Raw genomic sequence first — 26,129 nt, forward strand, 5'->3', positions numbered from 1 at the left:
ATGTTTCAGGTGTTCAGAAGCTGCAAATGTAAGTAATGACAAACAATAAATTGATTCATCTTTATTCAGCGCACTCTCTTTGAAAATTAGAGTAGCAAGCACATGATCAGCAATGATGAAAGACATGATACTTTGCATTAAGTGCACTTATTTCAAACTACATTTGTTTTTTCAGTCTCTATCCTCCAAAAAACAGTTTGTATCTTATTTGTGTAGCTCTTCCAGTGATCAACAAGTAGATTAGTTTGACCTGCAAAACACCTTTAATCACATTGACCTAAATCAGATAAGACCACAGCAGACCCAACAAGAAAAAAACACCTGCTGAGAGTGTAATCTGTCCAGCACTGCTGGTATCTGTAGTCCTGTCTGTAAGCTGCCTCTGCTGGCCAGATGTTAGATGGCAGCGCTTCATGTTTCCAGCTGTGTCCCACATCAGCAACTCTGCCTGTGCAGAGCAGCAGCTGGATGTGTACCTCGCCCATAGTGGCTGAGATGAGCCCAGAGCCCATTCAGTTACATTCAGAGGCGGGTCGCCTTTCTCTAATCTGGACGTGTGGTGGTGATGGTGGTGGTGGCTGCCGCCAGTGGCCACCTTATCCCTGTGTTCCTCTCGCTGGTCAGGGCCTGGCTCTACCTGGCTGTCCTCTGTGGGTGGGGGACTGTGGAATAAAGTCAGAATGCCTTCACCTTTCTGGAGCTGGAGGGCAGCGAGACCAGAGCGCCCCCTGTCTGACACAGCCAGAGATACACTCCAGTGAGATTCATTGCAAATGGAGAGACAGGTAGACTGTACTTGTGCAGCGGAGCAGGATGGAGGGGACATGTCAGGATCCTAAAAGAGAAAGAGGAAGTGATGTCAGTGTGGTACAAAGAAAAAGCCCAGGTAACCTCTGTATAAAACAATGTCCAATGTAGACTTAAAATGACTGTATTCAAATAGGTTCAGTTCTTTCTCACCGGGGGAATCACAGTCAAGTATGCCACTGCATAATTTGAGTCAGGAGAGTCAAGGGCCCGCACAGTGAGTGTAAGGCTCACAGTGGCTCCTGCCTGAGCTGTGGCAGGCGTGTGGAGGTCCACCTGACCATGGAAAGATCCGTGTTCTGCAACAAATAACCTGAGGGACAGAGGCTCTGACTTAAATAAGTAGCATAACATTTTCTTTTGGAAATTGACATTCATTTGACTGTGCATGATGTAACGACATACAGTATTAGAAAATGAAATGGCAAGATAAGAGTCTTGCTGTACACTCACTAGCTCTGCAAGATTAGCTAGTTGCTAGGTAATTTTTAAATTTAGGTTTCTCTACCGGTGAGGTCCTCTCTTCTGAAGGTATCCAGAGTTGTCATCAGCCGTCAGATTGAAGAGTCGGGCCGGACCATGGTTCAGGACGTCAAACTGGACCATTGTGCTGTGACCAGGTACCAGGCGGGGGACGGACGACACCTGAGGAGATAGAGACACCTGTAGTGTCTTTATTGTTGCACAGCTAGCAGGTTTAGCTGTTTTGGCAGCAGAACTGGCTGTAAACACGCCCCTTGCATACAGCATGATGTTAGCACAAGTGTTAGCATACATTAGCCCATTCACATCCAGCACTTATTGAGCAACATTAACATGCATTTGGAGGTGTGTCTGCGACTTTAGTTTGGGGGTACTGTCATGATTCAGGTATCTTCTTATTGAGTTTTTGCTTTTGTCCCTTTTGAATAGTTTTTGTGTCAAGCTCCCATTTTTTGTCAAATAAAACTTGCCTATTGATCCCCCATATCCTGCCCCCCATGTATAGTCTGGGTCCTCAACTATAACCTTAACCGTAACAATATTGTCATTATTTCCATTGTTTATACAAAAATAATATGTGCAGCTTTAAATGTATGGTACACCACTTAAGATTACCTAAGTTAACCTCATTCCTTTGAATTTATTGCCCTGAAAATAACTATTAACTTTAATATTGTGATCATTGTTGTGGGTGCATACAGACCACCCTCAGCTATCTCCAGTGCAACTGATTATTTAGGAGACTTACTTGTTCCATACTAACTCAGAAATGATGGTTCTAGGTGACTTAGCCTAGACTGGTTTAATTTATCTACCAGTTAAGAAGGCAGCCTGTGTCTTGTTCAGCATCACGATTACCTGAATCTGAACATGTGTGGGGTGAACCATCTCTGTGGAAACCCTCTCCAGCCTGTTTCCTCTGCTGTCTTGGCCAGTTAGTCGAACACAGAAGGGGACCCTGGGAACCGCGTCCACCCATCCCACCAGCTCCTCCACAGAGTAGGTTGATGACAAAGTGGAGGAGTTCAGCTTCACCTGCTGGAGGAGCTCCCCGTCAGCACCAAGCAGTGTCACGTGACTGAAAGACGCCTCCTCATCTGGAGCCAGGCCTGTCACAGCCAGCACCAGGAAGGCAGGGACACCTAGGAAATTAAATCAGGAACAAGCCTGATTAGTGATGCATCAGCATGCCTTCCTGTTTTGCTGAATGGCACACTCTTATTGTGAAAAACATCACAATCCTTTACCTGCTACTGGACTACCATCCACTCTGGCCAGACCTGGATGTGTCTCATTGGTTACAGTGGCAAAATAGTACAGGAAATCCACACTGCTGTCACCTGGAGGTGCAGATGGGAAGTGTTTTACCTCATCTCACTAATTGTAGTTACAAGACAGATAATGTGCTAGACTAACAGGTCTAACACGTTCTTTTTCTTGTACCTATTACACTGAATGTGAGGTGTCCGTCACCCTTGGCCTGGAGTCTCCACTGGCCTGGCTGTATGGGAGAGAGCAGGCTGATGCGGTACAGACCCTTGAAGTGCTCCAAAGCTGCCAGAGGGCCTCGCTCACTCAACAGAGACTGGCTTTGTTCTAACAAGGAGAGGAGGGTGAACAACAGGGCTTATTTTATTATCAAGTCAAGGAATAACAGACCGTGATAACGGACAACTGCTGAAACATTTATAGCTTGTATCTACCTAATGTAAGCCCTACTGTACAGTTACCTGATGGGCTGGTGAGGATACACTCTGTAAGGGTGCCAGTGACATGTAGTGTGACATTTTTTACTGAGCTGTCAACTCTGAAGGAATGGGAGGACATCAGGTCTTGGTCACTTTCTACATGGAGGAGGGTCACCTGGAGGACAGACAAAAAATTTGCTTGGCAAAACTTATAGAGGCCCATGTTTGAAGATAATTATGACCAAACCCAGCAGCTCCATTTAACTCTATGGAGCATTTGAGGTAGTCAGCTCATTGTTTTGCAGCAATAACCACATCAAACACCACCTGTCTAGTGCTAAAGTAAGCAGCTAGCTTGTTAATGTAGCGGAGCGTTCAGCAGCTGAAGCGCCATATAATGTTTTGCAGGAGTTGGTGGAGACCAAAAACGGAGCCAAAAGGAAACATGACTGTAAATGGATGATAAAGTGGCTGGATGTGTAAACAGACAACTGTTTACAATTTAATTGGTTGTAAATACTTTAAATGGTGACAATATGATGTCCCACAGCTTGTTTCCACTGCCTCGGAATGCACAAAAAGTAAAAACAGACACTCATTGATGAGGCCCAGTTGCTTGGACCTCCTCAATGGGGTGCCAAATATATTCGGACCAACCAAGTGTTTATTTCTTAGATTTTCCTCCAATTTTTGCTTTTTTGGGTTTGTTTCACTGATGCTTCTTTGGACCTGCCTTTCTTTGCCTTGTAAACTTGTTTGATTTGGTTCACTTGACTGTTAAAAAAGTGGATCACCACCAAATGATCCTCTTGCTGCCATACCTTGTCAGCAGCTATGTTATCCTCCACAATGGTGGAGACGCTGTGGATGTCAGAGTTGGTGGTGAATATTGTTAGTCCTCCTGACAGGGAGGACAGGGACGAGTAGAGAGAGAAACGATCAGGGGACAAAGGTTTCTGGCTCCTCTTCCTCCTCCTCCCCTTCCTCCCTCTGTCTGTTGTGTAGCTGGGGTCTTCAGTTAGGAGAAATGTCACCTGTGGGAAAATCAGCCCATAACATGACCAATGGTTGGTCAGAAAAAAAAAAATCTGTCTTTGAAATGATGGGAATATCTGAAAACAAAACCTTGTGTCTGAGATGTTATTGTCATACAGAGAAATCAAAATGTAAACTTACCTTGCTCTGTTTCTCAAGGGCAAGGGCCTTCACCGCATCAAACAAGTGGGCGTCTTTAGGGGAAGCATCAGTGAACACAAAAATGTCCGACAGTGGCGGACTGTGAGTGAGAGCCAGCTGAAAAAAACACAGCAAGATGGGTAATTGGTCACTGTAATTCTCATACTGTGTTCGTGTCTGCACAGTTTGATCATTTGACCGTGAGTGTTATGAAATATGCAGCTTCTAAATGTACCTGAATGGCAGAGAGGCACATCTCCGGTTCGTCCCCCCCTCCCAGCGCCATCAGATTCTCCATGTACTGCATAAACTGGTCTGGGTCATTGGTTTCATGCACTGGTCCCACCTCTGCAGAGCACAGCGGAAAGAAATGTTAGATAGTAATCAACTGCTGACAACAGCTGATCTATTAGAATATTGATGATAATGTTAGCGGGGTTAACATAGAACCCTTGTCTGAAGTGGGTGTAAATATTGTCTTTTCAAATCAATTTGGTATCTCAGGGTTTCTGAGGACTTGGGGGGGGGGGTGTTCTAGAGTTTAATCATATACGGACCAAACCTTTTACACTTTTTAGGGAAAGATACTATTGGACTGACTATTGTATGAAGCTAATGGAGACAGGTGTTGGGTGAGAGAGAAAGGTCAACCAGTGAGAAAGGGGCATGGACCAATCGAGCGATGTCATCCACCAGTAGAACTGGCCTCTTTGGGCAGGTTTTTAAGAAATAGGTGGAGACCATTCAGCATAAAAGAAGGAGCCCAGAGTAAAATTCTTCTCGTCTCCAGTCTACACTGAAGATACTATTTGGCAAAATGTTGGACCAAGCAACAGGACCCATCTGGCCCATTTCATGGTTCCTGGGGACTCAACACAAGTCAATGTGTGAGTTTTCCAAAAAGTGATTTAAAGAGAGCACACGTAGATCTAGCAGGTGTTTCCGGCTCTTTTCAGTACTGTTTTGATTCCTAACTGATACAGTACGTGCACTCTTACCTGGATCATGAAAGGGTACAAGTATGAAGGTGCCAGGCTGCCCAGGGCTGCTGGCTTGGTTCTGGATGATGGAGTGGGCCCGGAGGCGAGCAGCAGTGATCTCCTCGAACATGCTACCTGTGGTGTCCATGACGAACACCAATGCAGGGACCTGATTCACGCTGAAGAGCCTGGTGAAGGAAGTTGAGGAGGAAAAAAAGACATCAGTTCATAAACTCAACAAATGAAAATATATACTATAATTTTGTTAAAATTAGCAGCTATCAAATACAACATGTTAATTGATTAAGGCTGACTTACTGTGTGTTCTTCTCTACAACTATTTGCAAAACATGGTTACTCTTGGTTACACTAGTCAAAATTTACCTTAGGAAGGTTTTGTGGCCCACAGTGTCTCTGAGGTCTCTCAATACACTCAGGGTGGCCTCAGTTGCCAGCATGGCTGCTTCCATGTGGAGATAATGGTGGGGGGAGAAGAAAGGTGAGGTGCTGTCCTTGTTGATGCCCCCCTTGGCTCCCATATGGCGACTACTGTCCAGAATACCTCCATGACTACATTTGCCTGAAAAATAAATATTGTCTTTGCTGTAAATGGGGTGCTCTTCATTTGGATATACATATTTCTTTACATTTCTCAGCAGGTGCGCAGCTGCTGGTGGCTGAAGTTTCCCCTGAAATACTTACCATGAGGTTTTGGAGGGAAAGTGCTGAAGTAGCCAGTGGTGAGCAGCCTGGAGTCGTGCTTTGGGTTTAGCAGTCTTGGCAGGAGGTTGCCTCGACAGGTGACACTGAAGCACTCCATACAGGTAGGAGTGTCCTCTGTGGACGGAAGGGAAGTCTAATGAGGCCAATTCAAGCTCCAAATCATTACTGTAGTGGTAAACCCTTTATTTAAAACACAATTACATTGCTATTAACTTAGTTTGGGTTTTAGGGGAGCGATGGCCTTTTCTTCCAAATCAAGTTTACCATGAGGTTTTGGTGCAGTGATCTGATCCCAAGCTGTAGAAAAACACGCTTTTATTTGTTGTACTGGTCGTGCATCATATCATGTTAAATGCCTGAGGAACAAACATGATTGAGTGATGCTAACAATGATACTGCCATGGCACAAAGATGTGCCGCTGTACAGCAGTTTGATACAGCACTAAGCATACATGTGCACAATTTGGCTGTGGTATCATTGGTCATAAACATAGTGGAAAGGAACCAAAATAATACCATGGCATTTATATTAAAGCCTATCGGAGTTGCTATACCAAAGACAGTGGCAAGCGACACAAAGGCCCTCATTTTTGAATCTCAGACATCACACTGTTAAGGGCCCTATCATCTAATAAATAAATCACTGAATCATAATAGCATATGAAATTAGAGAAAGAAAATGATTGAGAGATGGCATTCACATTTCTCAGAGGACAATGCAATGCCTTAAATTTGCTTTGCAGTTGGAAACCTTTTAATGTTTAATTTGCTGTCATATATGACAAAGTAATAGGGCAAATAGTCACTACTTAAACAATCAATCGATTATCAAAATAGCTGCCAATAATTATTATCTGTCAGTTGACTAAGCGATTAATCAGCTGATTGTTGCTGCTCTATCTCAGATTGTTGACTTGTTGGAAAAGGTATGTTTCCAGAGATCAGAAGTGATTTATTTAAAGATATCCAATTGTACTCAAAAGTGAACACTGGTACCATTACTGTCACAGACTTTTTCATGCCTCTTTTATCTACTTGTTGCTTTCTGTGTTTTTCAGCCTCTGTCTATAAGCTGATCAGCCTGCACAACTGTTTTCCACAAGTCATCAACATCCCCAGTGTATAATATACACTGTACTGTGGAAACTCCGACTGTATGTACAGGCTGTTGTTAGGTGTGGTGTGTTTTGTTTACCTGCTCTATCCTCCATGTCACTGAAGAACCACTGACCTCTCATCTAGTTTGCTTTGCTTTAAGTCAACCTGCCTTGCCTGTGCGTCTGCATTTGGGTCCACATTCCTGCTTGATTCGTGACAAAAGCAGCGACCGTCAACATGTTGGCATCCCCTCCATCAGTACTGACAGGCCTTTACAAAATTATTACATGAGCACTCAGTAATCATGGGTCAGACCACACCCATCTTCAAAGTCAGCACACCTGTAAAGTTTCATGACTGCATCTTGCACTGTAGTGACACTCTTGTGCTGATAAAAATGTGTCCACTGACAGACAGAAACTTAAAACTACTGCTGTGATAATTTTCACCTTGTGGTAAACTCACAAGGTGAAACATTAGCAGCCTACACAAATAATCAAACCAATGTCCCAAACAGTGACCTGTTTCACTGTTACACATTACGTGAAACCAACATTTTCATTTATGCTAAACTGAAGCCTTGGTACCCGAGCTTGTCAAGAGATCCCGTAAAAAATCATTATGATATAATTCTGCTGTAAATTGACAGCTGCCCAGTAACACTGATTTAGCTCCCAGCCCTGTGATGACTGTCTCTGATGTGATAACATGGGCATTTGCGTACATACAGATGTGAAGATGTGATTTACCTGTAGCCACAGGGACAGCAGGCTCATCTGGCTGCAGCAGGTGGAGGTAAATGAAGCGCTGGCCCATCTCAACCCAGTTACTGTGGCTGTAGAAGTCCTGGCGCAACAGGAGTTTGAAAGACAAAGCATTATTCATTTATTCATTTGTAAAAGCACATATTGATTTGAGTGTCACACTTCCGCCAATTCAACATACAAATTAACATTGATGCAAGCAGCGGAGCAGAGGGTGAATGGAGAAAACTTGACTGTTTACTTTGTTAAAATGAGTTCATCTAGCTCATGAGAAGAATTCTTCATTGCCCATATTCTCTAAATGCATCATATGATTTGCATGCTTTTTACCTGGTTTTGGTGCTTCCTATATCAAACAAGTTTATATTACATGTTGTGTCACTTGTGGTTAGTTTTATGGCAAATGATTCGCCCCCATGCTCCCACAAAAGGTTAACAACTGGAAGCATGGTCCTGCATGGTCCATTGCCGTTCTCATCCAAACATCCTCCAACTCTTTTTATCCAAACCTAGTCATGACTAAAACTTATATGAGATTCAGTTGATAGGACCTTTGTGAACTTCTATCCTCTGTACTTTTATTTTGGTGTCTACAACATAGATATTTACATGCTTTAATGTTCAAAAAACACATTTATTTGTATTCATGCCTTAACACTCTATTTCGGTACCTGTCTCTTTAAGGACCCCCTCCCAAAAGCCAAATTTACCCTCATTGGTCAGCTCCTACAGGCCTGAAGAGACACTGCCTACAATGTTACAGACTCACCTCTGCAACCACAGTCATGTTCGGGGAGACTATCTTGCGATATCTAAACCTTATGAAAGTCCTGACGGCTCGCTTGTGGAGGCAGTTTCTGATTACAGTCTGTGTTTATGTAGCACCTAGACCTGCTTTAAAATTCAAAAAAGACATGCACACTTCACTTTGTACAATACGGCATTGCAGTGTACCTGCAGGGAATGAAATAGCTGGCCCAAGCTTTTTCGGGCAGTTTGGTACTCTTTGGCCCGTATTGAGAGCAAAGTCTGAGCCCAGAACTGCCGTAACATCCCCATGGCGCTGTCCACGCGCTCTGCATCGAAGTGGTACACTGGGTCGGACTTGGTGGAGTTCAGGAAGTCCATGGCAGCATTGGACTTCACCACCTCTCCAACAGCTCTCCAGAAGCCTCGGCCCAGTCTGGTCTGAAAGGGATAAGCTGGTTTTTACCATCATTGGCGTACTGTTTAGTTTTTGATTCAGTAAAGTTCTCATTAACCCCTTTGTATAAAGATAAAAGGCAGGTCTGTTGTTTTATTATTTTCAGTGAATGTACATTAAATATCCTGACTGCAGCAGACATGAGCTCACCTCTTCCTCTGCATGGTGTTTTTCGGGGCCTCTCAGAGTCTCCAGGGTGACATTGAGAATAGATTGCTCTGTGATATACTGGTGTGTGTGCGAGTTCCAGGACAGCGTAAGCACTCGAGACCAAAAGTCGGGGAGGAAGCCCATGCATGGTAAAGCCAGGAGGAGTAGAATCGCGAGAATATATAAATACGTATGCTTCCCACTCCCTCCCCAAATTATTCCCCTGCCCTGTGACATTGTGTCCTGGAGACAGGGTGAATTGGTCACATCCTACCTGCAATTAAAATAAAATAACAGGATTGTTTTGACAGTAATTTACAATACAGCAGAAGATATAGTATGAAGATATTGTGAAAGAAGCACAGGATCATCGGTGTTGTCCTCATAACAGAAACAGAAATGTTTAATTACTGAAACGTTCAATAGGTTTCGAGGTAATGTCTTAAAGTTGTATTCCCTCTTCACTCTCATCTGATACATGACATTAGCAACTGGTGACCAAATGAAATGCACAGTAAGCCTGGTTAAAACTAGGAATTTCTTTTTGAACATTGTTGGAAACATTTAGAATAATGAGAGCAAACAACTGAAAAAAATATACAAGGACAGACACTGTAATTCAGAAATTATACATATAAGTTTAAATTTGACTTTAATAGCTTAGCAACCCTAGCTTAACTTTTACATAATAAATTAACTATTCCAAACCCTGATTGACTGAAATTTTCCAGAAATATAGGTTGATACTACAATACTGACATAGAGTTACCTTGTAAAGTTAATATGGGGATAAATAACTGCCCTATAAAAGATAAATATCCGTTAATATGCAGACAGCAGGCATTAAGCAGTATTAGCATTAAAGGTACGACATGTGAGGATTTCAGTTGACAGTATTCAGCATTTCTCGATGTGTAGAAATAACAGTTATATTTTTATTATGTTTATGTATTGTGTTAATAGAAATATACTGAAGTTAGCATGCTAACCAGTTAGCCCCGTCCAAGCCCATATCTCCGGTGCTAGCTATATAAAAAACAACACTTCCCCGGTCCCTGAGCTCCCAGTCTGGACCGCTAGCTGCATGGCTAACATAGCTAACTAGCTAATGGCAGCTTCACATAGCAGCAGTTAGCGGTAACTCTGATGCTAGGCTCCCCCTTCTGTTTGTTTTGAGTATGAGTTCAACAGGTGGCCAGTTCTTACGTATTGCACCTTTAATTTGGTGTTGTATTTCTGGAAACCTGCCAAATACACCCGTCCAATATTAATTCTGTTTTTAGCTTTTTTTTTATCTCCAACAACTCCTAAAGAAAATATCTTGCTACCTTTATGTTGCATTTTGTGTACAACCTAGTTGCTAACTTTATCTGTAAACCATTTCTGGTGCTGGTAAGTTAGCATACAGTCAGTTTAGCCGGCTGTTATTTGCTTGAAAAAATCTAGCTGATGTTGCTGGGAGCAGAAACAGTAAAGTCGTGGACAGGAAAACCAAATTATGCTAAAATGCTCTGCAGAGCTGAGGTTGAAACTCCAGAGTGGACTGATATGTGTCTGTGTGGTACATTACACATCATCATTTTATCTATTCATATAAAAATATTGATTAGATCAGCTTTGATGAATCTATTTTCTCTTTTTAATCTTTTTTGTGAATTCTTTGGCTCTTCTGATGCTTCATTGAAAATATTGTTTGCTCAAACATGAAAAGAAATTAGGATGAATGGAAAACCCTCACCAAATCAGTCACCCAATCCAGATTCATTATATTATCATGCAACATTTTCCTCTCACTTAATGTATGGTTATAAATAGACTCAACCCCTGTTGCCAAAGATGTTTTGTGCTAATATGATCAGTTTGTGCCAGTCATCCATGTGTCCTTTCCTGTCATTTCCCGCTCCTTAACCTGCCCCCGCCCAACCTCCTCTCACATTTTTCTCAGCCTTGGCTGCACAGAGGCTCCTATTGTTCTTCGTCATCTTTATTCTGATACAATACTTTGGTTTTGTTCTCATAGTCTGTGCTTTCACAAGGGGAAGACTGAAACAAAGCAACAAGGCCTATAAACAACTGCTCCCTCCGCTCGGCCAGCCTCCATTCAGCGAATCAGTTTTAATTGATTGGCGTGGTCTCTTAAATTAGGAGCACAAAGACTCCTCCTTTCACTCACTGGGCAGGAGTGACACAATATCTGATACACAGACAGTAATTAGTATTCAACAGTCAGTAGTTCTCAAACTTATTTAAAGTCAAGGACCCCTAAACTGACACAAATTAGACTCCATCTAATAGGAATTTTGCTTTTAGATGTTTTAATTCAGAGAACTCATGACACCTTACCAGTACATTACGTCACTGGTACTTGTGGATGAAATTATAGTGAAAATGAATTATTCCCCTTTATGCTAGAGGCCCTTTGGACTGTCCTTAAGGACCCCGCCTTAAAAACAACTGCTTTAAGTAACTGCTAATCATCTTTTGCTTCACCTGCAGCCCATTTACAGTATATTAACTCGAGCTGTGCTTTGCAGTAAACTTCCTCCTTCATGCGAAGATGTGGACTAGGAATGAGGAACTTGCATGCTGTATTGTTTTTTTTTTAAATATATAGAAATAGCAGGCAACAGCAAACATTTTCTTAAAGCTGATACTATTTCTCAGAACTTTCACATGAAAAAACAAAAATGTTCTCACCTCAGTTCATCTCGGACGACCTTTTAGATTTGATTCGAACGCCACGGTGTGCCCCGTGTCACAAGCGCAGCAGAACACCACATATGTGCGTTCATATGACAGTGTAGAGTCTAGACTTTCACCACAACCTGTCAGCGGAGGAAACTATCACAGCATTCCTGTCTGTGCAGCAAGAAATTATTGAGTCTTCACATTTGTCTGTCCTTGGGCTCTTGTCTCTGGCCAGCTCCTCGGTAAGAAAAATAACAACTGAGATTTGAATGGAAGACACACTTTGTTTGACTAAGATGAGAGTCCTGGGTGCATTTCTTGGCGAGGGGGGGCACACCATGCGGCAGAAGACATCTCGTCATAGCTCCCCTACAGCCTTGCGCCCCTCCTTCGCCCCCATTATTGCACGGTGCATTGACTCACCACAATAGCGCCGCATATATTACCAGGGTGTTCAACTTAGGCCTTCCCCAACCCCCCCACCACCACCACGCATCCATCACTCTCTCTTTTCCTCACAAAATCACTGCTTTTCACAACTGGAAACACTACAGCACCTTCATCTCTCCATGGTTACCAACATTTCTAACAGCTATGCAAAGGAGGGCATCAGTTGCCAGCCAACGCTAGGGTCAGTGTTGAACTTCAGTTTGTGGAATTGAAGGCTGTAAAAGCAGATGAAGTGAGTGATTGGGTTTTTTTTTTTTTCTCAGCTTCGATCTTCTGTTGTTTCAGGGGTACTGTATGTTTCTCAACTACCTCATACAAAACTGTTACAATACCAAAATATTTCGAAGTGAAACAGAAACAAGAAAGTTATTTTGCAGAAAGTTGCTTGTGTCTGTGTTTCATGCGTGTGTCATGCAACCCACATGGCCGACCACGAAAAAAGTTTCTCCTTTTTAAGTGTTAGTCTGATGAGCCATTCAGAAAGTGAAAGTAGACCGGTGGGAGGCTTGTCTGCCCAGATTCACACCACAGAATCAGGGAAGAATGGGTTAAGACATTTGAACAGTGTGCAATGCATGCTCCTCTCACGTTAGTCAGATTTACGGGCAGCCAGCTGCAGGTGAGGTTAGTGCCTATTTCCTGTTGACATGAGTTAAGGTAACCTAGTTTGGCTTGCACTGATTCTTAAAAATGTGTAATCTGGAGAAACTACAGGCAAGAGGACTCAACTGCATGACACAGAGATCGGACTTCTCCAAAAGGGTTTGGTGCACAGGTAGGAGCAGACTAAGATGAGGTCGTGTAAACGACAAAAATACCAAGAACGCTTGACACTGGGGGCAACTAGCACTGAGTGCGTGAGGGGATCACACCTACTACATACACTAGAGGGCGTGTGGGGCAATAATCTGAAACAAGAGAAGAGGTGAAGTATCAAGCAGGATCCAGGATGTCACAAGATCCTCATGACCCACTTTCCACACAACAAGCACATACAGATATGAACAGGTGCTCCCTCGTGGTTTACCACATCATCAGTCTGAGGATGTGTTTCTGACAGAAATCTGTTCTTCATTCTCATCTGATAAACTGCTGGTATTTGTTTTGTGTGTTGGATCATTACAAGTGTCAACCTGCCATATAAGAAATGAAGCCAAGATGCTGGCTTCAAAAGCAGATCAATCCCCACAGAGCTTCATTTTAAGATGCAGCTTTACAGCTGTAATCACATGTTTACAGCCTAGTATAAAAGACGGTTATGACAACTGTATGGGGAGGGATTATATTAAGGCTTTAAGCTACGCATAATGAAGGAAGAGGACACCGTGAGATTGCTAAACAGTGGCGGACTGGGATCTCTAAAAACAGCCCTCACAGCGGCCCACTTTACGAGCCTAGCAATAACCCTGATTTCTGTTAAACCACATTGAAATCAGAAACCAACACACTGCACGGCAATCAAGTGGAATACCCTGTGAAAAACACAAAAACCGAGGCTGGGTAGGCAACGCTACCCAACACTTGTCCACCCTTGATTTGAAAGGGTGGACATTACATGACACAGGTGAGAGCAGTCACATTTCATTTAGCCAGTTTCAGCTCCACCTCTTTGCCCATTTTTTGATTAACCAGGAGCGAAGCAGAATCAGGCACTTCAGCATCCCTTGTGCATGTTTCATACAGAGCTTTAAGATTAATTCCGTCATAAGAGACTGCAGAAGTTGCTCCATGCAACATTTGTAATGAAGGCCCTGATGGGTGTAGTTATTTTTACATTTTCCAATATGTGCTTTTGTTGATCTCATGCTGTAATAGCTTTCAACACCACCTTCTAAGTTGCTGGATGATACAGGATTTTTACAGTTATTTGGGCTGGAGTGTTTATACAAACACAGCACAGTTCTGATGCCATCAGCTCAGAACATTTGCAAGCTATTCAAAGAAATTCCTGAAACCCCATCAGATAATGTCAAGTGACTCAGCTGAAAGGAACTGATAACACCCTCAGAACAAATCAAAATTCAATATTAAATTGGGAAAATAAGACACTGCCATTGAAACAGGACCCTTACACGAGAAGACCTTGTATGTCAAAACTTCCCACAAACTTTTGGGAGCTGACTGTATGCCCGGTCTATCATCTGGACTTTCATGTATTTAAATCTAGAAAATATAAGAACTATTCAGAATTTGACATTTGATTTCAGAAGAGAAGATCATGGATATAATGAACTGAACTGTCAGATTCTGAAATCACTCCTAATTTATTGAAGTCTAATTTCAGTTTACTTTCCACTATATTTATGTGTAGAAGATATATGGGGAAAGTACGGAAGAGTTTTAGGTCCAGGGGTGAGAAAAACAGGGATAGGAAGTTTTGTTTTCATTATGCACCTCCATAAAAAAGTCGAAATGTTGAGAATAAACTTAACATTTCAAGATTCAAGTCAATAAGTCAACAAAATGCCTTGTGTGGATCAGTTGGTGAAACTATATTTCAGAATCGATGGACCAGAAGAGTTGGCTTTATTCTCCACATTGCAACTTAATCCACAAAACTGTATTGTAGTTCAACTTTATTCTTGGCACTGTATATAATAAACTTACTCCTACTACTGTTTTTTTGTCTCTCAACTCTGGCCCTAATAATCTTCCATAGCAGTGACTGAACTTCGGTAGACCCTCCCCAGATTTTATTTTGAAATAACTTGACTTCTTCCGCTCGACTATGAGTTCCTGGTCAGAGTTTTTACATCACGAGGTGTTTAACCCGACGAACCAAATCTGGGGGCGAGTTCTGGCTCACTTTAATAAGGTTTAAATCCATATTAATACGGCCCACTTTTTTAAAATAGTGCACGGCATGACTAAAAATGACTATGGAGCAGGAGTGTTTCCTGTCGGTCACAAGCACTTCCGTTTACAGGTACATGTAGCTGCTCGCCGACCGACCACTTTGAACGCTGACATACAGCCTGGCTCATTGTCGACATGCGTCCAGGAGCCGTGAGCCGGGAGCTGTGCCTCCCAGCCTCCCAGCCTCCCTCCACAGGGGAAGCCCCGCTCCTCCTCCTGAGTCACAGTAACACGAACTTACAAGTGACGCCCTTCATATTTTGCAGCGTCACTTGCCGGGCAACATTCTGCCAGGTACAGTAAGCAGGTCTGGAAGAGCCAAGTGGCTCATAGTAACAGGAAGGGTCCAGCTGTCACGAACCTGTGGGCGTGGTTTATAGCCAAACCAACCTGAAAACTTCCTATCTGCCTCTCCGTGCGCTTCCTGGACAGAGTGTACTCTCTTCAACAAGGTATCTAAGTGTTTTTCTTGGGATATAAGTTAAAATATAACCTTTACTTACTACAGCGTACTGTGGTGTTGCTGTGTATGTTAAACTTGCAGTGTCTATAAGGTGTGTGTAATACATCAGGTGGGCAATGTCACACCTGCCATGTTTTATGTGGAGTGTTGTGAAAAGTACCCCCAAAGAATACTTGAGAAAAAGTACAGTTACCATGCTAAAAGTAGAAGTGAAGTCACCAATGTGAATAGTTGATTTAAAGTCTTTATGAACCTGATGTTTAAATGCACAAAAGTAACAAAAGCGCAGCAAAGATAAATTGTACATGTTTACTGTGGGTCGACCGATTATCAGATCCAATATTCAGCATTTCAATCTAATGACTGATTTGCACTGCTTTTGCTCTGATGCAGCGTGTAATCTGCAAAGTAACTACTTACTAAAGATAAGGGGTAGATCGATTATCCGGGATGATATTCAGCATTTTCCCGGTTTTCGGTATCTGTGATTTTCCAGTCGGATGGCTGATAAAATGTAAAAATGTGTTTGCTCTGATGCGCTATCCTCACACACACACACAGTGTCCTGCCCACATCAATATGTATTTGGCAACACATTGGAACATCTTCAAAGTAGCTTGTCACTATATTTATGAAATAGAAGTATTGGAGAGGAAGTGTAAGGTACCTGAAAATTTAACATTTTTAAATTTAAAACAGTACTTGAGTAAATTGGTCTCAAATACCACACTGATTCATTTAAAAAGCACAGCTCATCTCGTGAAAATCAACCTGTAGGCTGTTTTAATGTAGCTAGTTAGTGTTGTATAAGTCATGTCCAGGGGGTTGCTTTGCTGTGACTTTTTAGCATAACATATTGAGTTGAATCTCCCTTTCCCTTTATTTTACAGCGGTAACTACCCTGACAGTGTAACTTGTTCAACGGGCATGATGGTGAACTGCTGCGGACTGCTCACTGCCAATAAGGAACCAGGTACAGAGCTCTAAGAAAACACATGTATTAAAGTTATTATCTTAAGAGGTGGGATCAAATCCAACCATTCAGGAACAGTATTTGTTGAATAATCAACCGTCTGTGAATAGATTCTCTCACAAAACCTGCACAGTATTTGTTTATTGTGTTTTGTTCTGTGTCTGGGTCAGTTCCTCTGAAGAGTGTGGAGGTGGAGCTGCAGGTGAGGGACCATGTGGCTACAGTGGTCTCCACCCTGAACTATGAGAACAAGGAGGACAAACCACTAGAGGCTGTGTTTGTCTTCCCTCTGCCTGGAGATGCTGCCGTCTGTCACTTCAGTGCTACGATCGGACAGACGCAGATTGTAGCTGAGGTGAAGGAGAAACAGCAGGTGAGCTGCACAGTAAAGACTTTCTCACTACAGTGGAGCTGAAAAAAAAGTAAACGCAGTGAAAGTGACCCACATGTGTTGTCTGTACTCCAGGCTCGTGAGGAGTACGATGACGCTTTGAGCTCCGGTCAGCAGGCCTTCCTATTGGAGGAGAGTGATCAGAGTCCAGATATCTTCTCTCTGAGTGTGGGCAGTCTGCCTCCAGGAGAGAGTGCCTCCATCAGGCTGGAGTACGTCACTGAGCTGGCTGTGCAGGCTGATGACGGGCTGAGGTTTTGTCTGCCAGCTGTGCTCAACCCTCGCTACCAACCTCAGGGTAGGCAACTTTGTCGGCTTTGTCCGAAGTGGAGATGAAGCATTCAATGTTCATAGTTTAGCCTTGTTAGTGTTTTAAAGATGGAAGTGTCAGTCAGTCGGTCAGTTTTGTCCCAACCGATCTTAACAAATATGGAATTGTGATCACCATGGTGATCCACCAACACTTACTCTAGCTCCACCAGTAGGCTAACATTTTTGGCTTTTAGTGAAATGTCTTCAAAACAACTGGATTGATGATAATCCTTTGACTGGTCCAGATATCCACAGTGCCGATAGGATGAAACATAACTTCATGTTTATTATTGACTGTGATCCCCAGGGATAGGGGCCACACACCCCCCTCATCCTGGAAAAAATATGATTTTTCTGAACCCAATACATCACTGTTAACCAAATTATGTATTTTTAATAACACACAATAAAAGCACTATTACCCTTGAGCCCTCAGCAGTGGCACATGATGCATTGTGGAAATCTAAGTCTGTCATCGGTTGACTTCCAGTAAGTAATCAAATAAAGGACATGTTAGACATTTCTTAACTTTCCCCATGAATACAATAAAAAAAGTGTAATCAACACCAGTCTTCAGTTTCTCTGCACTGAATTACATTTCACTTTCTCTGCTAGATAGTGGCTAGCTGACATGCAAATGAGCCACAGTAACTTTAGCCAGTTATTGCTTTACCAAATGTAGCTATAGTTTTTCTTAGCTGGCACAATTATGTGTCATGTTAATTGGCAGCACTACTCTCTTGACGTCCTCTTCAGGAATTTCTTGGAAAAAAAATTCACGTAGTCGTCTCCTCCAAAGTGATATAGACTGTCAGCTCTGCTGGTGATCCATTGAGTTCCCCTCGAGCACCACCATCATTTTAAAATGTTTCCCCTGCTTTGGGTTGTAACCAAATACCTGGAAAGCTAATGACATTCACATCACTCGCAGCTGTGTACATTGCTAGTCAGCAGTTCTTATGATGCCAACACACAATGCTAAGATGGTTAAAATGGTAAATACTGCTGCTAAAAATGAGTATAGCATGTCATTGTGAGCATGTTAGCTTAATGCTTAAGACTCAAGATGTGGTTAGATGTGATTTAATGCTCTTTGATTATAGCATTCATAACTTGTTCACAGAAAGTGGAGGCAGTGTAGGTGCCAGTGTTCAGGTGACCTCTGTTCCAGCCTCTCTGGTGCCCTACAGTCTGTCTTTCTCTGCCCGAGTGTCCTCTCCTCGTCCAGTCTCTAAAGTAGAGTCCAACTGTTCCCTGGACCCTCTCCAGTACCTCAACACAGAGCAAACCCAGGCCACGGTAGGTGGAGTGCTAATGTGTCTGCTGTGTGTGATTGTTCCTCAGCACTGACAACAACATGCATCACTTTCTTTATATTGATGAGTGTTGTGTGAACTGCAGGTCAAGTTGGCTGCAGGACACAAGTTTGACAGAGACGTTGAGGTGCTGATTTATTACAAAGATGCCCACCAGCCCACTGCTGTGGTGGAGGCAGGACAGGCCTCTGCCAAGCCTGGTGAGTTAGTGAATGAGTCCAGTTGTTGCTTTACAAATAAAAAGGTCATTATCCTCCAACTGATGAGTTTGTTGTAATAACTGGTAAAAGCCAGATGTGTGGTCATGTTCCTGTCTCTCCTCTGTGTCTCAGGCTCTCTGATGGGTGATCCAGTAGTGATGCTGAGCCTGTACCCTGAGTTCCCCCAGGATGTCATGTCTTCACTGGCCTCCTGTGGAGAGTTTGTGTTCTTATTGGATCGATCTGGAAGTATGGATTGTCCAATGAACAACAGCAAGAGAGACCAGACTCGCATTGGCAGTGCCAGGGTATTCATTATGTGTTGTTTCTGTCATGAGATCATTCATAGTGTCCCTCTCACTCAGTGGCCTTCAGTATCTTTCCTCTCTTCCCTTAAGGATACTCTGCTGCTCCTGTTGAAGAGCTTACCAATGGGCTGCTATTTCAACATCTACAGTTTTGGTTCAGGATATGAACACATCTTCCCGTAAGTCACGCCCTCATGTCACTCAGTGAAAAACATTTGTTCCTGTCTTTGGTGTTGATGCTTGAACACTGGTGATGACGAGGTGATATATTCATTGCAGTAAGAGTGTGGAGTACAGCCAGAAGACCATGGAAGAGGCTCTGAAGAAAGTTACAGACATGAAAGCTAATCTGGGAGGAACAGAGATCCTGAAGCCCCTCCAACATATTCACAGCCAGCCCTGCATTCCTAATCACCCGAGACAAGTAAAACACACAGACACACAACATGGTGAACAAGTTGCACAAACATGCACATCAGTAGAGCTATTTACCCTGACTAGCAGCTCAAAAACTGTTGTCACTAATACCCATCTTAATGCGCCCCACTCATTAGGCTACAAGATGCATCTTTTCCATCCTGTCCCTTATTGTTAGTCATAATTCAGAACATACAGTGAAATTGCAGTCTAATAATACCAATGATGCTAATAATCAGATATTTCTGTCATCTTTGTGACTCTAAAGAGAATGCGTGTGGTGCCTATTGGACAGTTGTGTCTTGGGAGTCCATTAATTCCTGGTTATGGATCCTTTGAAAGGCATTATTCCACTTTTTATATGAGTTATCCATTACTTGTTATGGATAGTTTAGCCAGCGGACTCTTAGCTTGTCCACTTTTAAATTTACTATAGCCCTGAGTGTAGGCTGACGTTTTCTGCAGCTTGTATCAAATGTCATCATGACTGTGACGCAGAAAAACAGAAAGCTAAACAGCAGGAATAAATGCTGATAGTACCAATTCACAATCAAGACAAAAGGCAGATGTCAGTGGGTGTTGGTGGGTTGTTTGTCTAGTGATGGGTTATTATAGTGATATGTAAACTTTCTTATAGGTGTTTGTCTTTACTGATGGAGAGGTGGGGAACACCAAAGAAATTATCAGTCTGGTGAAGAAGAATTCAGGCTCCCACAGGTGAAACCACAAGAACACAAAACAACAAGCACACACACAGTTCCCAGAATGTGTCTCATCATCATCAGACTAATCTACTGTATTGTAGGTGTTTCTCTTTTGGGATTGGGGAAGGGGCCAGCTCTGCTCTTATCAACGGGTTGGCCAAGGAAGGAGGAGGTCATGCTCAGTTCATCACAGGGGCTGACAGGATGCAACCCAAAGTAAGACATAGTTCATATTAAAAATACATTTGAAATAAGAAATACAATAACAAATTTGTATTCTGACAAAAGTGATGCTTCCAGTAAGTGAAATCTTTCAGTGTCTTTCTCGTCTTTTTGCAAACTGTTTTCACTCATCAGGTGATGCAGTCGCTGAGATTTGCTCTGCAGCCAGCTGTGGTGGACATATCAGTCACGTGGGATTTGCCAAAGGGAGTCTCTGTCACTGTCCTCTCTCCACCAATCACAGCACTTTTCCAGGGTCAAAGGTCACTGGTTTATGCCCAGCTCAGTGGACAGGTAGGAGCAGCACCATCTCAAAATGAAAAACCTCCCTGGTTGGATTTTTTCAGCATTAAGCTATATAAAATACATTTTCAAATATAGGGCCCTATCTTAACGATCTGAAACGCAAGTATCAAACGCAAAGCGCAAGTAGCTTTGTGGGCGGATCTCAGGCACTGTTGCTATCATGCCGGCGGGATAAATGACTCTTGCTCCCGGCGCAAATCTAAAATGGGTTGGTCTGAAGTAGCTACATTATTCATAGGTGTGGTTTGGGCGTAACGTGCAATAAACCAATCAGAGCGTCATCTCACATTCCCTTTAAAAGCAGGCGCTCTTTTGCCATGGGGCATTGCTATTATAATGGCGAATTTGCCAGGTGCACGCCAGGAGCGGTTCACAGCCGAGGAGACTGACGTTCTCGTCAGGGCAGTAAAAGACTGAGAAGTGGCCTTGTATGGGGATAAGAGAAATCCATCCAAATTAGCTTTGGTTAAACGGGCGTGGGAGGAAATTGCCACAATTGTTTCTAAGGCTGGCATCCCTAGGACATCGCACTGGGCCTCGGGAGCAGTGCGCACGGGCCGAGCAGTGCGCAACGGCCAGCTGATGAGGGAGCAGCGCAAACACCAAGGTGCAGAGGATCCAGACCGTCTTGACCGGGTGGCGATGTTGCTGCAGCCTCTCAGGCGCATCGCCTCAAGTCTCCAAACGCAACACCTGCTCCTGTTGTGCCCCTTCCTCCTCCTCCCCCAACTCCATTTCCGTCCACCCGCTCCACTAGGAGCACATCGCGCATTGCCACTCCCGGACCCTCATGGCTACGGCGGGCGCGTCGCATATCAGAGGGAAAAGAATGAGTTCTTCTGTTTAAATCTTTTCAACTTTTGTTGTATGGTTTGCAAAAACGGGAGCTGCTTCCTCGTAGATGAGAGAAGCAAAGTGTATGCACGTTAAGCACATGCTACATTATGGCTAAGCATGCGCCCTTAAAATAGCATCTGAATAAGCGCCACTGACTTTAGACTAGGTTTTTCCTGGTCTGTAGCGCAAGTGTTTTCTGAAACGGCAAAATAGCACCAGTGAACGTTTGCGCTGGAACACGCCTCCTCTTTTTGCTGAACCGCCCCCGGGAGCGCAAAGTCATTCACTAATTTAAGGACGTGCGTCTGCGGAGGGAAAATTCCAGTGTGCGCCGAATGCAAAATAGCAATTACAAAAGCGCCAGTGTACAAAGTCAATTGCGCTGAGTGCAAGATAGAGCCCATAATGTTTTTCCCATCAGGTATGTGATCACAGTTATACGTTTACTAACCCTGTAATGATTTTTGTCAGAGTTCAGAGGCAGCAGAGGGCTGTGTGACGGTGAAGTACAGCCTGGCAGGTCATCCCTCTCAGAACCAGCTCCACTTCAGTCTCACACCTGCACAGGACACTGGGTAAAACATAACATAACTGCACCATTATGCATTGAGTCCTGATTTTACAAATGCTGAATTTAGTTTAATTATTTAGATGAAACAAAAGGAAACCAACAAGGTGTGAGAAACATGTAGCTATTTGTAAAAAAGAATATTGCACTGATACATGGCAAGTGTCAGCTCAGTGGCTGACACACATAATTACCTAATGCAAGATGAGACCAGACCTTGAACTGTGTTTTTCCAGAATTAGTTTATACTGTAGGTATACACATCTGTTATAGTTATACAGAATATCTTGATCAATAACTTAAAGACTTCTCAAGGTGGTAGTGTTGTTTCCGTGGCACAGTGTACAGCTGGTAGGTTGATTCCGAAGTGGCAGTTCAAAGCAAGTTGTTGGTATTTAGTAAAATGTGTCTTCAATGTTAATGTCAGTCTACTTCCAATGTGAGTACTTCATCTGAAAGAGCAAACTGAATACTTGAAGCAAATAGACAGGTTTAGTATATTTTTGCAAATCTGTGTATAGATGTGTTTACTTCTCTGTCCTGTTTGCAGACTAACAGTCCACAGTTTGGCTGCTCGGACTCTGATTCGCTCCCTGGAGATGGAGGAGAGAGAGAGCAGAAGAGAACAAGATGGAGGACTAAAAAAGAAGGTGGTGGAGCTCAGTGTCCAATCAGGAGTGAGCAGCGCCTTCACTGCCTTCATCGCTGTCAACAAAGGGGACGGAGAGGCGATTCAAGGTCCTCTGGTGCGCAGAAATGTTCCAACACCCGGTGAGTGTTATTTCATGAAAAACAAAAAAAATGCAGTTCGTTGAATGGCCATTTGAGGCGGAAATGTTTACGTACGGGTACAAAAAAGGCTGTTAATTTTCCCGTTCATGACAACTGTAAGGGGGTGAATATATACATATATACATAACTCACCCGTTTGAGTTATATTAGGGCTTAAAGTTGAACATAATCAACGGTGTGACTGCTTTGAGTGACAGTTAGCTGCTTGTCTTATTCAACAGAGAGATTTGTTACATGAACTGACTTTCATCAATACAAAATGTCTTAATAGAGAATAAATTATATGGTTAAGCCTTTCAATTTTACTGTTCATGCCCATAATCACTAGAAGTGCATCTTTATTTATTTTTTTGGTCAACCAATCACAGCATGTAGAAGAATGTGTCACACCTAGCAACGTGGTCAACCATCTTCCTCACTGAGATAGAAGTTTATGTCCTTCCCTTGCTCAGTGTTGTTCGGAGTTAGGAGCTCTTTGAGACAATTTTCCAATTGTTTGTTAATACAAGCCCAGTTAGTTGATTTTTTTTTGTTCACTGATGCTATTAATGTGTTGACCTCATACTCTTCCTGTTAAATCTAAGGAATGATGGCCGGTGCTATGCCTTTCGATGGGCTGAAGATGCGCTGTCCTCCACGTGCCAGAAATGGTAAGTATAGAATAAAATAAGACTTAAAGACCATGTAAAGCGGCAAAAAAATTGTGTTATGAGTTTGTCACACCGTAGAAACATGTATCATTGACCACTGAGCCAAATTAAACCCGCGGACAGTTTATAATCTTATGGATGCTGTTATAATGTGTAGTGATTGAGATCCTGACCCACCTAACATCCTGGAAAGTGACGGGATGAAGTTTTTCGCGCTAAATGACATAATAATACATAATCACCATCAGTAAATAGGATGCCGCCTGACTCTGTCAGTCGCGGGGACGGAGGCTGTTTTCTGGGGGACAGTTTCCTGAAGTCTCGGTCAGCAGGGCTGGCGGTCGCGGTGATTTATTTTCGTCAAACACTCGGTGAGTTAAACACTATTGTGACAAGCGTGACAAACGCTGTTTTCTGAGCAGAAATGTGAGGAAGAGTCGATAGGACAGACGGAGGACGGACAGGTGGACAGAGCTTCTCCACATACAACTGTGGTATTTGTTTTCCTCATATAAGTCGCCAAAGACAGTTACAGTTACTACGTTACTTTTGTTCGGTCATGTAACGTTGCTTTGTGGGACATTTCTCTGTATTTAGTTGAGTGAAGGACCTGTGTAGTTATCAGACTGTCAGACCGACACGCCCTCACTCCGCGCCTCCTGATTATCTGTTCACACTGGGACGGTTCACCAATAATGCGGCCCTGATACTACCGCCACATACCGCCGGTGGGACCCGACGTCAGCAGGACGGAGAGGGTCGGCTGCTGCGGCGGTCACATTATGCCGGTGGGACCCGCCATCAGCGGGACGCAGAGAGTCAGCGGCGGCCACATAAGGCCGGTGGTACTCGCTGTAGGCGGGAGGAGAGGATGCAAGCTGGGGACGGAGAGGGTCGGTTCGTGAGGGTCCCACTGACCAGCGTCAACGGACTCTGCAGAAATCCAGACATTACCTGGTCATAGTTGCTGAAACTGTCAGGGGTAAAGTGGACACTGCAGAGACGGGTGTTGGTGGTGATGTTTAACTCCCCACATTAACGTTAGCTCCTCTTGACAAAATCGATCCACCGTTTCCTTCTGTTGTCATCCGAAGGAAACTTAAATAAGCTAACAGCACCGTCACCCTGCACACTGTGGCATCCAGGAATGATGCAGAGCGATGGAGACATGACTGGTTGGCTGGTTAGCTAGCTGCAAACTATTGTAAGCAATGCTATCCAAGACTGGAGAGCGAGTGGGAGAACCACTGAAGCTGACGCGCTGAACGTATTTATACCACCTCCGCAGCAGGGCCGGGTTTATGCAAATCATATGGCCGCGTTACGTAACACAGCCATGATTTGCATGATTCCTGACCCGCCCATTAAATCCTGAACACAGAAATGTTGAAAAACAGTTTGTGAGCCTAGCTCCAAAATTAAATTCTACATGGCCGAATGACTTTTACATGTTTTAAGTAAACACATTTATGACCTGTTTAATGTGTTTAGAAGAAAATGGCTGATTTTGCTTTACATGGACTTTAAACCTACATTGGTGTATTTCTATAAATACACATGCTGCATTGTGAATTGTGAAATACTTTATTCACAGTAGGAGCTGCTTTAGTTCTGTTGTGCTCTGGTCAATCATTGGGACAGACATTGTTTACATTTACCTTGAGTGAATGTGATTACCAGTATGTGTGTATAGATACGTGTGTGTGCTCCTGAGATGTTGTTGTGTTTTTAACACTACAAATATTTAAAGTTGTACTTTTTTGCAGGTCATTGTAATGATCTCATAAACCAGCAGTTTACTGGTTGATATTTATCTCTACTCATTCTCATTTAATGTCCTGACCGGACTGTTTTCTCTAATCTCATAGTGAGCATAACAAGTTGTTCTGCTTCCTCGGGCAGAAAGATGAAATGTAAGTTTCAAAGCTTAATGGGATTTAAAAACATTTGTGTATTTCTATAAGTACAATTTATGGATGAACACTGAGCAAACAATATTAATGAATGTTTGGAGACATTTTTGGATTAGGTGATTGTCCAGAGCAACAAGTGAGAAACCATGAGCTGTGTGTGTGTGTGTGTGTGTGTGTGCGCGGGCGCGCGTGTATATGGCGTTAGAAACGTTTCAAAAAGCGTGCGCACCTATCAACTGAACGTGTCACTCGCGCCTGCTTTGACGCCTGTGCAGCAAGCCGCGCCTGACGTGTAATGTAGTTTCCTCATTGACTTATAATGGCCCCCCCGTTCACGCGCACGTTCACGCGTGATGACTGCTGCACGCCGGTAATCACACGACGCGTAGTGACTACGCGTAACTATGGAACGCCAACGAGGTCACTAACACGTGAATTCCAACACGTAAACAACATGTAGACAACGCTTCAATTTTTCACGCGTTGTTTACGTGTTGTTAACGTGTTGTTTATGCGTTGTTAACACGTTAACAGTGCGTTAACGATGCGTTAACGACGCATTAATTTCATGTGATTGTGAGCCCTTTGGCCACTTGTCCAGTTTGAAACAGGTGAGAGTCTTGAGTCCCCATCGGCTCCTGAGCTGTTGGGTTAAACCATTTATGTAAGCCTGGGGGGGTTTCTACCCTC

General features: G+C 43.2%; 2 protein-coding genes across 4 annotated transcripts in view; one reads left to right on the plus strand and one right to left on the minus strand.

The window, feature by feature from the left end:
- Nucleotides 1–46: 46 nt before the first annotated feature.
- vwa7 (von Willebrand factor A domain containing 7) lies at nucleotides 47–12,109 on the minus strand. Its single transcript, XM_030440227.1, has 17 exons — nucleotides 11,771–12,109; nucleotides 9,074–9,347; nucleotides 8,674–8,907; nucleotides 7,705–7,801; nucleotides 5,837–5,971; nucleotides 5,519–5,714; nucleotides 5,153–5,322; nucleotides 4,390–4,502; nucleotides 4,155–4,271; nucleotides 3,800–4,012; nucleotides 3,021–3,153; nucleotides 2,734–2,886; nucleotides 2,538–2,630; nucleotides 2,149–2,432; nucleotides 1,316–1,452; nucleotides 961–1,120; nucleotides 47–835 (listed from the first exon to the last, which is right to left on the minus strand). The coding sequence occupies exons 2-17, from the start codon at nucleotides 9,308–9,310 to the stop codon at nucleotides 278–280; spliced, it is 3,030 nt and encodes a 1,009-aa protein (XP_030296087.1). The 5' UTR covers nucleotides 9,311–9,347; nucleotides 11,771–12,109; the 3' UTR covers nucleotides 47–277.
- A 3,020-nt stretch (nucleotides 12,110–15,129) lies between these two features.
- LOC115566844 (von Willebrand factor A domain-containing protein 5A-like) overlaps nucleotides 15,130–26,129 on the plus strand; it is a 55,749-nt gene continuing 44,749 nt past the window's right edge. The window contains exons 1-15 of one of the 3 annotated variants that reach the window (XM_030392901.1): nucleotides 15,130–15,519; nucleotides 16,421–16,503; nucleotides 16,674–16,876; nucleotides 16,970–17,192; nucleotides 18,330–18,505; nucleotides 18,608–18,722; nucleotides 18,855–19,030; nucleotides 19,121–19,209; nucleotides 19,310–19,454; nucleotides 20,085–20,164; nucleotides 20,253–20,367; nucleotides 20,509–20,667; nucleotides 21,988–22,091; nucleotides 22,635–22,855; nucleotides 23,461–23,526. In XM_030392901.1, coding sequence (XP_030248761.1) covers nucleotides 16,458–16,503; nucleotides 16,674–16,876; nucleotides 16,970–17,192; nucleotides 18,330–18,505; nucleotides 18,608–18,722; nucleotides 18,855–19,030; nucleotides 19,121–19,209; nucleotides 19,310–19,454; nucleotides 20,085–20,164; nucleotides 20,253–20,367; nucleotides 20,509–20,667; nucleotides 21,988–22,091; nucleotides 22,635–22,855; nucleotides 23,461–23,526 — 1,918 coding nt within the window. In that variant the 5' untranslated portion in view covers nucleotides 15,130–15,519; nucleotides 16,421–16,457. The remainder of the gene's footprint in view (nucleotides 15,520–16,420; nucleotides 16,504–16,673; nucleotides 16,877–16,969; nucleotides 17,193–18,329; nucleotides 18,506–18,607; nucleotides 18,723–18,854; nucleotides 19,031–19,120; nucleotides 19,210–19,309; nucleotides 19,455–20,084; nucleotides 20,165–20,252; nucleotides 20,368–20,508; nucleotides 20,668–21,987; nucleotides 22,092–22,634; nucleotides 22,856–23,460; nucleotides 23,527–26,129) is intronic. The other 2 variants (XM_030392887.1, XM_030392892.1) reach the window with 2 other exon arrangements.

This window comes from Sparus aurata, chromosome 2 (genome assembly GCF_900880675.1).
Source record: "Sparus aurata chromosome 2, fSpaAur1.1, whole genome shotgun sequence".
Lineage (NCBI taxonomy): Eukaryota > Metazoa > Chordata > Actinopteri > Spariformes > Sparidae > Sparus > Sparus aurata.